The sequence below is a fragment of the Taeniopygia guttata genome, chromosome 11 (genome assembly GCF_048771995.1).
Source record: "Taeniopygia guttata chromosome 11, bTaeGut7.mat, whole genome shotgun sequence".
In the NCBI taxonomy this organism is placed as follows: Eukaryota; Metazoa; Chordata; class Aves; order Passeriformes; family Estrildidae; genus Taeniopygia; species Taeniopygia guttata.
The window spans coordinates 1640895-1655834 of NC_133036.1; the positions used below are offsets into that span (position 1 = coordinate 1640895).

Here is a 14940-nt window from a genome sequence, read left to right on the forward strand (position 1 = left end):
CCCCCAAGGTCTAGACCGTGCAATGATCAGGACCTGAGAACATACAAAACTTTGCTATATTTCCATTTCACTGAGTTTTTGGTGGGGAAATTAAATTAGACAAACTCTTCAACTGTCAGGCTGTTGCAGCCTGAATAATGTTTTCATGAGCGTGTTTTAAAAGCTGTTATTCCTTCTCTTCATTCTCCCCCCTCACACTTCTTGTGGCTTCGGAATGAGGAGAAATTATTTTAAAAGCAACTTCTAAGCACCTTGTGATATAAGCCATATTTCAACCAGAACAGACATTTAGTGTTCTCCTGTAACAGTAAGTCTGGCTGGTGTGGATTTTTTTTTTCCTCCTTTTTTTGTAGTATGCAATTCTACATACACTAAAGTATGTTATTTTTGCTTAGTTTAATGAAGCATGTGAAATTGGGAGTCATAAGATTTGAGTCATGGCAATTTAATGCCAGTAATAGGAAGCAGCTTGGTTGAGGGTGATTTTCTGCTGAAATTAGTTCTATAAAGTATTAATATATTGCTATTCATTTCATGATGATAGATGTGGGGTTTCAGATGTAGCATTTTTAACTTATTTATCAATATATATAGAGTGTCCATAAATAAATGCTGTGTGCTAATGGCTAGAGAACATAGACATCTTCTTGCCTTTTCCTGTAAAAATGTTGTGAAATAAAAATGTAGAGACAAATGGCAGGGATTGTACTAGCATCCTTCTTTGCAATCTATGCTTTTAACTCGATCTAAGCGTGTAAGTGAATATTTTTACTTGGTAGACAGTTGTGCTGGTATTCACACATTAATTTATATTCATAATGAGATATATTTTAACCTCTTCATGGCTTTTCATGAGCAAGGTTGTGCTGCAAAGTTTACTTTGTTTGCATAAACTTCAATATTGAGCCACAACACTGATCAGCAGAATAGAATCACGGTAACAAAGATGGGGGGTGGCTGTAACTCCGTTGCAGTGATAATAAATATGATGGCAGGAGCATACATTGTGCCAACATGCAAGCAAGGAAAGGAAGAATATGTAAGTTTGCAGGCTCACACTTTATTAAGCTGTGAAAGCAGTCCAGATAAAAGTAGTAGTGATAAGAGTCCATTCAAAACAGAGGGGGCTATAAAAAAATTTAGTTGATGAACATTTTCCTGAAACCAATGGCAAAAACTGTCCAAAGCTTGCAGTGCACAGTATAGGCCTTAAGATACACTGGCTTGGACTGTAAGAGTGGGCTATAATAAAACGGGGTGTAAAGCGTTTCCAGCTATTTAAGTGTGTTGGAGGTGTACAGCAAGAAGTGTCCCCATGGCCCTGCTGTATTGGGCTTTGCCCGGCGCGGACGGCGCTCCTGTCCTGCGCCGGGGTCCGAGGCCAGACCACCTTTGGGCTGTCTGCCCAAATATAAATTATTTTCCTGAAATAAATGGCAAAAACTTACAAATGTCCAAAGCTTACAGTGCATAGTATAGGCCTTAAGATACACTGGCTTGGAGTGTAAAAGCTGGCTATAAGAAAATGGTGTGTAAAGCGTTTCCAGCTATTTAAGGGCCCGTGTGTTGGAGGCATACAGCAGGAAGAGTGACCTGCTGTGTCGGGTTTCCCTGGCACGGAGGGGTGCTCCTGTCCCACGGAGCGCGGACCGGGGCCGGACGGCCAAATAAAATATTTTCCTGAAATCAATGGCAAAAACTGTGCATAGTACAGACTTTAAGATACACCGGCTTGGAGTGTAAAAGCCGGCTATAAGAAAACGGTGTGTAAAGCGTTACCAGCTAAGGGCGGGTGTGTTGGAGGCGTACAGCACGAAGCGTGTGTGTCCCCATGACTCCGCTGTATCGGGCTTTCCTGGCGCGGAGGGGCGCTCCCGTCCTGCGTCCGGGGCCGTGCCGGCTCTGCCGTGCGCTCAAATATCAGATATTTGTTGGCGGTGTCCAGCACGAAGCATGTGTGTCCCCATAGCCCAGTGGTGTCGGCTTTCCCTGGCGCGGGGGGCGCCCCTGTCCCGCGCTGCGCGCCCCGGGCCGGCTCTGAGGGGCCGTGCGCGGCGCCGCCAGGGGGCGCTGCAGCACCGCCCGGCTCGGAGCCGCGTGAGGGAAATGGTTTTATCGGCGGAGGGCGCGCTGTAATGTATTCATCTGAAATTGTTTTATTGGCAAAGGGCGCGGTGTAATGTATTCATCTCCGGCCCAGCAGCCATTTAATGCCCTGGAACATGCCCTCTCACAGCTCTGGCCTGTTGGCTGTGCTTATTTGGTGTAATAATTAGCAGAAATTCTCGCTAACAGCGGTACTTACCAACACCTCACATTTTCCTCTTGTGTTTTTGTACGTGATGGATTGTGCATTCTGTGACTAAAGTTAAGCGGGTCACAGCCTAAGCCCTGTACAACACAGCTATTTTCTGCACAATAGTTCTGAATAGATATATATTAACTCCTTTTTAATCCCCGTGGTGTCTAATGCCAACAAGTTCGAGTCTTTTTGTAATAAGCTATTGAAAACTTGTAAACACAGAACACTTAATTTGTCAACTTAAAGAACAAAAAAAAGAGAAATGGAATGAGGAGCTACAGAAAGTATAGTACAGTATTTTTTAGCGATGGCAGGCTTCAGGAGCCTGTTCTAGTGCTTCATGAGGTTTGGTACACATCCCTGGACTTTGTTCTAGAGGAACAGTTCCCATATGCTTGTTAAAGGTGATCTCTCTGCTGCTGTGATGCTCAAAGTTCATCTGCCTGGTATGAAAATAAAGGCAGGAATTCTGAGTTAAATAGTACTTGGATTTTTTTTTTTTTTGGTACTTTCCTAGCTGGAAATTGTTTCGCTTAAAATACTTAAGATGGAAATAAAGAGAAAAGGTTCCTGAATAAATGCTCTGGGTAGGGATCCTCATCATGGTTCTTTCCAAATGCAGGGCCTGATATACTTAAAGGTTCCCGAAATGATTAAGTAACTGTAGTCTTTTTTCAGCTAAACTCCTAAGTAAAAATTTAGTGGAATTCTTATATAATGATTTAGCTCAACTAACAGTGGTTTGAGGCATATTTCACATGGAAGTTCAGCTCTGCACAGACTATCAAGCCTTTGTCACTAGTTTAGTTGGGAACTGCAGCATGTGTAGTGCCAAATGTGGGTCATAAGCTCTTGCTGTTGTCTGGTATTTAATTTTAAAATCCTCCCTTTGAATATTTTTTTTAAATCCTACATTGTTAATTTTTTTTTCATTAAGCCCTTCTTGAATTCTAGCTATTGCTGAAGCAATTCCATTGTAGAAGGGGAAGTAATACAGCATGTTAAGCCAGCAAATAAGAACAAAGGTGGGTCTGGCAGCTTTCTTTTAATGTCAATTCCTTGCCCTCAGCCTCCCTTATTAATGCAACTGAGCTTCTGTCACTCAGATGGTTTTAACACAGACATGCAGGCTACGTGTCAGAAAGGGTGGCCTAGATTTTTGAATTTCAGGTTGAGAGTACTCCAACATACGAAACCACTGTATCAAATTATAAAATGGTTGACTCCACTCCTTGTAGACATTCTGAAGGAAGTGAAATTTATGTATTGTCATCTTTGGCAATACTCTAAGAAAGCAAGAGAGTTAATATTTTAAGGTGTCTGCAGTATTTTCAGTTGGATAAAGACTTTCCTGTGTGACTTTAATTTTATGATAGTTCAGAACAATCCTTCTCTTTTTCAAGTGGTACATCCACATTAGGACTATTTCTTGTGTGCTTGTATCTCTTTATATGAAAGATTTTTTATGTTTTTTCACTGTTCTTTCACTTGTACTAATTTACTGTGGGTTTTTTGATAATGTTCTTATATACTATATACAGATAATTACTTAAAAACACAATCAGAAGTTATTTGGTGCTTTTTCTTTACTGGGTCATTTCATGGATTCAGTTTTGATTGTCACCACATAGTTCATTAAACATGTCTGCATTTTCCTATCAGCCTGCTACAGCTTTAGTGTGATGTGGATCAGTATGGCTGCCCCTCTTCTTCCTTTGTTTAGACAACCAATCCAAGCCATTCTAGAGTGAGTTGCTCTTGGTAGGAATTGTTTATTTATTAAATTTGGTGAAGAAACATGCAGTAGTGTAAGTCTAGGATATTTTGTCAGCAGAAGGGAGCAAGTAGGGCAAAGGAGAGTTGAAATGGTTGAAATCTGGAATGGTCCTCTGTGTACCAGCCTCTCTCTTTTTCACCTTCAGAAATCCAGCCTGTATTTGAGAATATAATGGAGAAGGGAAGAGATTACTTTGAAAAGATTTGTTATTGCTGTACTACTTCACATTCTCAAAATACAGGCAGAGGTAGCAGCAGGACTATTTAGAATCTAAAACCAGTTGAGAATGTAAGTGTAGGGGAAGAAAGGACAGGCAAGAGTTTTCCTTGAATAAATGTACAAGGAAGGCTTAAGAAATAATTTTTATGCATTTCTATTTTGAGTTGAGTAGTGCTGCTCTGCAAAAATTATACCTGAACATTGCAAGTGAAGGGAAAAGTTAATGAGAAATAAGGTCTGTATATGCAAATAATAGAAATGAAAACTGAAAATTAAGTATTAGCCTTTTCATAAGTCAGAATAGCTTTATTAAAACAGCATTATTTGAAAATGTTGGGGTTCTTAAGTTTGTTCAACAAATGTATTCTTAAGCAAAATGTTGATTTGCATTATGAAATTTGCCTGAATTTGGCACAAAGTACATGGCTTCACAGAGATTTACTTCTTTCATAGCACATCAGTGTTCTCTTGTATTTTACCTATTAGTATACCCTAACATTATTCATGTTGTGCAAAAGTGGCTTAAGAAATAAAATATGGGTAGCCTTTCTTTTAGCTGTGGTTCTTTAACCTTGTGATAATACTGTAAATGTTCTCAGTACCGTGAAATACAGATCCCAACTAACTCCTGTTTTTTTTGATTCTGAGACAGAAGAGAATTTCTAACACCAAGGTCTCCTGGTTCTCCGACCACTGGTGGCTGGCAAAGTGATAAACAAAAACCAAACTGAGGAATGAGATGCATGGAACGTTCAGTCAGTGTGGCTCTGCTGTCTCCAGTTTATTTGGTTAGGCTGTATGTGCAGAACTTCTTAAAGAAATATGTGTGATTCTTTGAAGTCTGATGGTCTAAACAGTTTGGGAACCACTCATTTAGAAAAACTTCCAAACTTGATATAAGAAAAAATTCCCACGAAGGAGAATTCAGGTTTCACAGAGGTGTCTCCTCCAATTCCTAATTATCCTTTCTTTTCAGTTGTGCTCCCTGTTTCTGGTCTGAACTTGTCCAACATTTCAGACCATGAATTTTGCTAATTGTTGCCTGCCAACTTAACATTTAGATGTTAGCTTTCTGTTCCCCATGTGGCTTACTTCGGAGACTGTGAACAAAGCAAAGCCCTCAAGCTTCAAAATTAACCAAATCTGAATTGTTCACTGTGATATGTTTCTTTAAATGACTTTTGCTGCAAAAAAGAACCCTCTTTTTTTCAGCGAACCATATAGCAATATCTTTCTTTAATTTATATGCCAAAATTCAATCCAACAGTATTTCATGAATAGTTGTCTTATTCCAAAGTTGAGTCAGCAACTGTAGTAATTTAGGTTTTCTAAGTGAGTGTTTCCATCATTTAACTGATGGTGTAGTGCATTCAAAGTTAGGAAATTAGTATGTAATAAATACAAACCAGTGGCTGTGCATTTATTACACAGATCACTCTTAGAATCATAAAATACCAGGTTGGAAGAGGGCCTCAAGGATTCTCTAGTCCAGTTGTGTAAAATGTTACAAATTGCACTGCACCTCACTGAATAGACTCATACAAATTTTATTATGTTAAATTTATGTGCATAATGTGATCTCTAATTTTTATATCCCTTAAAATACATTGTTAAGTGATGCAACTGTATTAACATTGTTTTCCTTTGTGTCTTCAAAACTGACTTCTCAGTTGTGCTGTTTTGGAAAGATGATGAGAGTGAATTATTGTAACCATGATTACACATCAGTGATGGTTACCTTTAAATTGTTTTGGGGAGAGGAGGAAGAATTCCACAAAGAATTCCACAAAGAATTCTGCTCAAGGCCTCCTCCAGTGAGAAATGGTGGAAGGAAAATTTGAGTTTATCATGTCCTTGAAAAGGGCAAAGCACAAAGATGGAAGAGCAGAGGCAAGAATCATGAGCCCAGGGGACTGGCATAGCCCTTTCTTTGGTGCATTTTTTGGCAGTGATTTTGTTAATTGTGGCACATACTCTCAAGAATTATCTCGTAAATGTCTCCTTTAAAATGCATCATCTTTGTGTCTGGTGAAATGTGACTAACAGAAAACAAAAGTGTTCCTGGAATACATTTCCTTTTGTCTGTAAGGCTTTAAACCATTTTCCTGTCTTTTCATTCTACAGTGAAGAATACAGTTATTCATTCTGCAAATATGAAGGCCGTAAAGGCCTTCAGATTTCACCAAGTTTGTAAGTGCTTTTAGACTTTCATAGTTCTTATTGTGCTAATAAAACTCCGGAAAATAATTTGGTTCTGTAAAAAATACCAAGAATCAACAATTTTGTAATGGCCTGCAAAGATGTTCAAATACTGTGTAATGGGCATGACAGTTACAGTATGTGAAATTTAATGCTCTAGCTCCTTATTGATCTTCCTTGTAGCCAATTGCATGGCACATGCATTTGCACTTAACACCTGCTCTTTCTACATTAACACTATCTTCTGCAGTGTCACCAAGGGCAGCTTAGAAGCTGCAGTTGATGCTGAGCTGAAGTATTTAAGGAAATATATATATTTTTTTTTCATATCCTGTTTACTTCACTTTTGACTGCTTTATTTTCTAGGTGATATTTTAACTCTTGGAATTCCCCCCCCCCCCTCCTTTTTAAATTTGTTCTTATTAAATATTGGTTGCTTCTACCATTACTTTTTAATATCTATAGAGATCAGCAATCCTGCCAGGCTTGTTATTTTCTGGAAATAATGAAAAGCTGCAAGAAAATTTATTTTATCTTTGATTTTGCTGGTCTGAAATACTGAAGTTAGTTTCTGATAAACTGTAGTAGTGTGACTTGCCAGTGTTTGGTAGTTCTGAAAAACTGTGTTAGTGTGACCTGCCAAGGTTTGTGTTGGCAAGTTCTTTGTCTATATTTACAGAAGTTATGAGCCTGTTGCAAAGATTCTGAATCTGCATTTCAAGCTGTCAGCTCTTGGGTTTCAGTCTGGAGGTCCTTGGTCTGTTCTGTGGTTCTTGGTCAGTGTGTTTACTCTTACTTTGCTACATTAATTAGATAATGAATCCCAGTGAGGTTTAGACAATACCACATTGCAGATATGCAATATTTCCCAAAATAAGGTAGAGATTCTTAATGTTTCTTTCCATTTCCTTGAGGCCTACAGGGATAAATAGTATCATGTCAGCATTATTTTCCATTCTTGAGCAGAATATGCAGCTCCTAAGGCTACAGAGATCTAGTGCCATGTGTCCTGGTAATAGATTTCCATGAAAGTTAGGAACCATCAATATCTTCATGTCATTAGAACATTAGATGAACAGCAGCACCAAATGTATCGTTGTTGCAGCATTAGCTCTTTTTACAGTTTTTATCTGTCTTTATTGAACCTTATGTCTGTCAGGTACTGTTGATTAGTATTTCGCAACTGGTCAAACCCCCTTGGTTTCTTGGGACTGGGTGTGTAGGGGTGTTTTTGCTAAATCATGCAGAATCAGTTACTGGTAATAGTCACTAAGGTTTCTATCTGCTGATTCTTTGGAGATGAGCTGGTTAAGAATTGCTAGATGAAGAAATCTGGTCTCAGAATCTATTGTCTGTCTTTTAGAAACTATGCAAAGAATGACATTCACACATGCCTCAGTGTCCTTATCTATTCATAAAGATTCACAGCCATGTTGAACTAAACACTGTCTTAAATGTGTTTTCTTAAATACATGTGTGATCTTGTGTCCACATGTATAAGAAGAAACAAAGAACAACTGGAGATCTGCTTAAAATTTGAAAATTTCAAAGTTTGAATGTTCTTACTTTCCACCTAATACATAGAGATGACGCATTTACTAACTGGTACCCGCTGCAAGAGAATGCACAAATGCTAGGAGGGAGCAAGATGTGGATGATATCAAGATGCTTGCAGTGGTGGTAGAAGAAGTAGAAGTTTATTCAGAATTATACAGAGGAGCCTTAGGGACATTTTGTCAGCCCAAAGTGTCTGTGTTTGAACTATTTATTACTTTGCATTTTTATTATGATTGCTTACAGTGCTAATCCATGTGTGACAAATCTACACTCAGCTAGGTAAGGAAATTGCTGGTTCTGTTCCATTAACAGCCACTGGCCAAAGGAACAATGTTCCTGTAGGTTAAAACAACAATTAAGGGACCCTTAACACTTCAAGATGGGGAAAGAGGGGATACTGGCAGCAGACATTTTTCACACATTGCTAAGCTGCTTCAATGCATAAATTAACTCTTAGTACAGTTACATCAGTTGAGTGTGTTGTGCATATACATGACTGGTCTCTGTGTGTGTGAACCAAAACCTGGGCCTGTTGATTTATGAGAAAGGGTAAGAGAGGTTGAAATTAGTAAGCAAAGCCAAACAGCACCTTTGCAGCAGTGAATATCAAACAGTCTTTGTGACAGCTACTCACAGATGCTGATGTAAGACTTGAGGTCTTTGCATGGCAGTGGATTGTTCATTACGTAATTTTTTTCATGCCCAGGTCACTTGAACTGCATTTTGTTACTTCTGTAGCTGGACCTGTATGTTCAGTAGAACGGGATTCATGTGGTTATATTAAATAACAAGTATAATTTATTGTAGTATAATTAGCAAGTGGATATATGGGGCATGACATACTGCTAGACTGTCATAGATATTTTTAATATGAGCTTATATAGAATAATAATAGTGATAATAATACATATTTTTGCCCTTAATATGAAAATGTTTTTGACTTATATTAGGGGGGCAAGGAGGGCAGCTTGTAGTACTCAGAGTGATACAGTATGGTTATATGTCTACCAGTATATGCAGAATGTGGCACAGACAAGGTTTTTGGTAAGTCTTCAATATGATGAAGAGTAGACTGGCAATATAACATTTTCATATCAGTAAATGGTGCTGTAAAACGGGCCAGTCCTTTTGATGAATAGAGTTTACAGAAATAATTTGAAGAAAAAAAAAATCTGAAATCTAATATAATGATAATGGAGAAATAAAAGCTGTAATGGTACATTTAGGATGTATTTTTTTACTGTAATTTCATTTCTAACATAACTTGTTTTAGTGAACCATTTGAATGATCTTGGTAGCTATGAAGTTTTAATAGCTAACACTTGGAAAGCTTTGTAGTTTAAACAAATGTCAACTTCAAAATCACATTCCTTCCTTAAGAAACTATCCCAATTTTATTTTTTATAAAAAAACGCTAACATATGAAAGGCTCTTAGGAGGGAATGTTTTGGAAGTTCCTGTAAAATGATGGCTTTTTTCTTGATGGGGTCTTAGTACTGTGCCACAAAATATTTGCTATATCCTTAATCTTCCTCCTTTATAAAATTATTTATTAAGCATTTCAGAGTACTAGCCCTTTGGTTCATGCAGGATTTGAAAGAAATCCATGTTTTATTAGAGTTGATTAAAAAAATGAATGGAAGGGAAACACAGGCCCTAATGGACATTCTTATGTGGGTAAAAAAGGTGAGAGGAAGGAGAGATTTTTGAGAAACCAAAGGTTTACATCTGAACTGTGATTCATATCTTTCTTTAATGACAATAGGCATTCTCAGGCATTCTAAACCTGGTAACATTTTGGAAAACAAAGGTCTGTTGGGAAAAACTGTTGGAGAAGGAAGCAATATGTTCTTATGCTTTGAATAGTGGCTTTTTTAAATGATCTATGCCTGAAATTTCTGCAAAAACATTGGGTTGTATTAAAAAGAAAATAAAAAAAAAAAAGTGTTTTACTAGTTCTGGTCCCAGGTAGTCTCAGAAGTGTAAAAACTTCAGCAGACATTTAGCAAACTTTTTAAGATGAAAGAATGGGTGATGTTTTAAGAACTTCAGAGAAAAGGACTTGAGGCAGAGGGGCTGTTGTAGGCTGGTAGTGGAAATGATGCTCCAAAGCTGCTACACCATCCCCTCTGCACCCTCACCTCTTTGCTGTGTTTCTCTTACTTTGGTTGCTCTGTGACATACAAGGCACCACTTCTCTTGCTAGGAAAAATAAATAATTACATGTATAGTGATTGAGAGATTCCAATTATTGATATTCCACTTGCTGAATTTTACAACTGTCTCATTAATGATCTTATTTATTATTAATGAATGAGCAGAGATTAATGTCTGCAGAATGCTCATTGTGCAGTTAAAACTGGGCATTTGTGTTTCTGATCTTCATTGCAGAGTCACTTAAATAGCTCCAGTAACACTCACAGCAGCCCAAAAAAAAAGTATTTACAGAGGTTTTTGCCTTTCTAAAGGCCCAAGATGAGCACTTAATAAAGTTTCTAAAGCAGTGCAGTGCGTGGTGATGAGGATGGTGCATATCAGATTGTCTTTCATATGCTGGCATCACTAATGTCTGAGTAAAAATCATGTTGCTTTTTAAAACATAGAAAACACAAACACAATCTTGACATCTGAATAAACTGTTATGCTGTTGACAATTTTTTAAATTTAAAAATCAGATTTAGAAAAACATTTTTTCAAAAGACTGACACCTTCAAGTGAAGGCATTTTTTTTTTAGTTTTTACTGAGGGGATTATTGGTTTAGAGAACCAATAAACAATTCTTATGTAACACCGCTTAGACTTTCACATCAGCCAGCTGGTCTAGCCAGATACTCAGTTTTTCTTTTTTTTTCTATTTTTTTTAAGATTTTGGAGGTATTTGTGAGTAGCTTGATGTTTTTGACATCTGTGTGACAGCTTCTTGCATAAGAGATGAGCAGCATGTTCTACCACCCAGCTGTGTGTATTAGTCTGCACATCAAGCTGAAGAGCGGCACTTAGCCAGATCTGACAATCAAATGTGAACTACTACTACCTATACACAGGAGTGCATTTTAATGTTGTGTGCTTTTTGCCAAGAGCCTGATACTTGACAAAGAAATTGTCAGAATCTCTCTGCTTCCTGCTTTTTTTTTTCTTCCCAGAGTTGTGAGTCCATGTTAAAATATCTTATTTTTTTCCCTGCAGTTTAATATGGTTTATCTCACAGATAACAAAGCCAGTCTAATGTTTTTGGCAATTTCATGTAATAAAATTCTGGCAAGCTTTTGGTAATAGAGGAGTGAAATTGTTTTAGAAAATGCAGGAAATCAGTGTGTCATTTTCTGCTTACTTAATCTGAAGTTACAATCTGCTGGGTTTCCACCAATGACTTCATGTCAACATTCCAACAACATGTCCCCAAAGAAAACTGAGGACATAAAGAAATTACACCATTAGTTCAGAAATTTCAGTGCTGCTCTTCTCAGGCTTGTTAAGAATTGGTGCTCAGCACGGGGTGAGTGTGGAGATGAGTGGGAGCCAGCTGCTCTGATTGTAGCTTGATTGATCTATGAACCTTAAAATCCTCTACACTTCCACCTGACTTAAAGCCTGTCGCTTTTCTCAATGCTTAAATTTGAATAAATGGAATTCATTGTCACAGAATGCACAGTTATACTCCATAGTTCAGCTTTTCTTGTTGATGTGTTTGCTATAATGCAGGAGTTAGTTAATACATGAAAGGTTTTCCCTTCCTTTTTTAAATACTAGTGCCAGAATAGCGAAGATCTGGTTTCACCTTGTTTTGAACTTCATTTTATGAAAGTGTTGGTCGTACCTTTTTTTTTACTTACTCTTTTACTATGTATTATACTTTTAATATTCTTTTAAAAATGGTATTCCGTTTCCATCTGGTCTTTCTCTTACAACATAAAAATATTGAGTTGTTTCTTGTGCTAGTGTTTATGTAGGTGAAAATATTGCAATAAAAATATGAATTTGAATCCTGTTATATATTTAAGCATTATGGCAGATACAGTTTTATGATCTTTGAGTTACAAGTAAGTCAAAATTTGTTAATAATAAAATTTTGTAAAAAGCAATCCTTGCAAGCTAAAAGAAAGAAGAAGTAGAGGAAGGAGTTTATTAATTTTCTAGGCCAGAACTTCCACTGTAATAATTTTTACACTGTGGTTAAGCTGTACTTATACTGAGTTAGTGTTGAATTAGTCTGTGAGTAGATAAGTGTGAAGGATCAGGATTGTTCAATTCCAAAAATTCTGATGGCATATTTCACACATCTCTTGCACTTGTCAAATAATTAACATAATTAATTGTATAGTGACACAAAAAATCTCTTTTGATTAATACAACCCTGAAAAATACAATTTGAAGAGACATCAGGTTTTTATCACATTGACTAAATATTGGTGGAGGAGCTCTCAGTCTAAACCAGAAGTAAAAATGGAGTTAAGAGAACAAGGGGACAGAGGAAATCTCTTTTTACAGGCCACTGGTTCTTCGTACACTCCCAACATCAGACAGGATTTATGGCTGTCTCTGGGATGGCAGGTCTTGAGGATGGCATTTTAAATATTGTCAGGCTGTGGGGCCTTGGGGTTCAGTAAAACATGCTTTCCTTTTCTTTCATCAACTATTTCAGGGAATATTTTATAGTACTCCCAACATTGGGGCTTATTGTTTTAATGAAGTGGGTTATTGAGCCATTTGATGAGCTTTGTACTGATTGGCTGCACAAATTGAAGTAAAAAAGAAAATGGAAAGGAAACAAGAAATTAATGTGTAGGCATAAGTCTGAAGAGCATAAAGCTGAGATGAATTTAATCAGTGTAACAAGGACTGATATCTAAAAAAGAACTTGGGAGTAAAAGAACTCATGAGCTCTAAACCTACCTAAACTGAATTACTGCTTTTTAAGCAGAGAAGTTCCCCTGATTTTTTTTTTGTTTTACTTATTTAATTTTCCAGAATTGAGGGTAGTAAGACAAGTAATTGCACCTGGTTTTGCCATTTAAATACAACTACTTTTATACGTCTCTGTTTATGTCTTGGGTTTTAAGTAATTTTCTGTTTCAATTTTGCTCCTCCAAAACAGAAGAAAAAACTTCTTGAAGAACTTGGGGAGAATAGGCTTCCATATCTGACACCAGCCGATGCTGATTTCCACCAGCTGGTAACGTATTTCTTTTGAATCATTTTAAACTAAAATGGCTGTTTGCACTGAACAAATAAATCTTCCTTCAAAGAGACACTGTGAAATCTGATGTGAAAAAAGGTATCCTGATGGTTGATAATGCACTTCCAGGTGGTGGGAAAGAAGATCTCTAGAACTGGGATGTTCACAAATGAGAACTTGGTGAACTTTCTGTATTTTTATGTGTGTGCCCTCACAACAAGTAATGTATAACAGTTAATTACAGTTTTTCATGCTTTGCTGAAGCAAAATGCATGTCATCAGTATTTTAATTTATTTTTTATGACTAATGAAGAGAACTTTATAGCTCCTGTTTGGCAAAATATGGGAAAGATTAACATAGAAATTTAAAGTTTGAGGGGCTTAATTCTAATTTCCACCAATAAGTAATTGCTAATTTTTTGCTTACAAAACAAACTGGAAACTGGAATGCCTCAATTGAAACCAAGCAGAAGTAAGAACAGACCCAGCAGCCACATGAGTAGTAAACCAAGTGAGTGTATGCAAGAATATAATGAATAAATGAATTTTCTGCATCTGTCTTGGATCTTTCTAGATCAGCTACAGAACTCAGGGTAGGTTCAACCAGATCAAATTGTATCATGGTAAGAGAAAAAGCATAAGGAATAACCTGATTGTTTGAAGGGCTCCAGTGACCATGCTGAAATTCCACGACACAGGAGTGGTGCCTGCCTTGTGTTGATACATGGCTCAAAGATGTGCAAGTGTGGAAGAGCTGGGAGAATCTGCAAGAGTGATACAGATGGATTTTTCATTTCTTTTTTCTTTACACAAAAACCCAAACACGTTCTTTTCAGTCTTTAATGCTCATGACGAAACTCTGCCCCTTTTTAAGAAGTGGGCAGCTGACTTTTCTCCTTCCTCATCCTGTTACATCCCCTCCTGTTTGTTCTCTTCTGCCTCTGATGCTGCCAAGAGCTGCTGTGCCCAGCATCTTCTTTCTTTTTCACATCTTTGTAAATTCAGCTTCTCATGGAGCTGATGTGAAAAGAGAAGGTGGCATCTCATTTGCTCAGGGTCAGTAACCCATAAATATAGAAGACAATGGGAACAAGCAGTAAAATCACAGCTGTCCAATCCTTAATAAATTTTCAATACATTCTTTTTCCAAGAATAGAATTATACTTTCTTTGTAGTGTATGTGTGCATGCTAGGTATTTTTAAGTACATAGGCTAATCATAAGGATCACAAACACCTTTTGAAGTCTGTGATGGTTATGAAATGTTACTGGAATCACAGCTGTAGAAGTTGCCAGTTCCATGATGCTTAAATAGACTACAGCTGGAAAGGAAAAGAAGGGTGAGAGCTTGAAGACAACAAATCGGCAGAGTAAAATATCACATTCAGTTTAGTTTTATAGCCTGTCTTTCCTGGACAGAACTGCCCTATTCCTTGAAGGACCTACTTCTTATGAAACAGTATTCTTTGAACATGTTGGAAAAGTTATGTAGGATGCAACTAAAAAAACTGTCTTATCCTGTCGGCTATAGAAGTGTACAGCCTGAACAGAAGAAATTCCATCACAAACAAAACTTCCACTGACATCCTCTTTCAATGTGTTTTTCCTGATAAAGGATTTTGGAAATGGGCCCCAAGCCGTAAGCTGAAACATTGTAATGTTTAAAGCCAGTATGGAACAAGAAAGGGGTTGTAACAAGGTAGTTCACAAA

The 14940-nt window shown here is 37.3% G+C and overlaps 1 protein-coding gene across 3 annotated transcripts in view; it reads left to right on the top strand.

The window, feature by feature from the left end:
* Nucleotides 1–14940, top strand: part of FTO (FTO alpha-ketoglutarate dependent dioxygenase) — a 224967-nt gene that overhangs the window by 26632 nt on the left and 183395 nt on the right. For all 3 annotated transcript variants that reach the window (XM_030282500.4, XM_032750511.3, XM_041718491.2), the window contains exon 2: nt 13150–13227. In XM_030282500.4, the coding sequence (XP_030138360.4) occupies nt 13150–13227 (78 nt within the window). The remainder of the gene's footprint in view (nt 1–13149; nt 13228–14940) is intronic.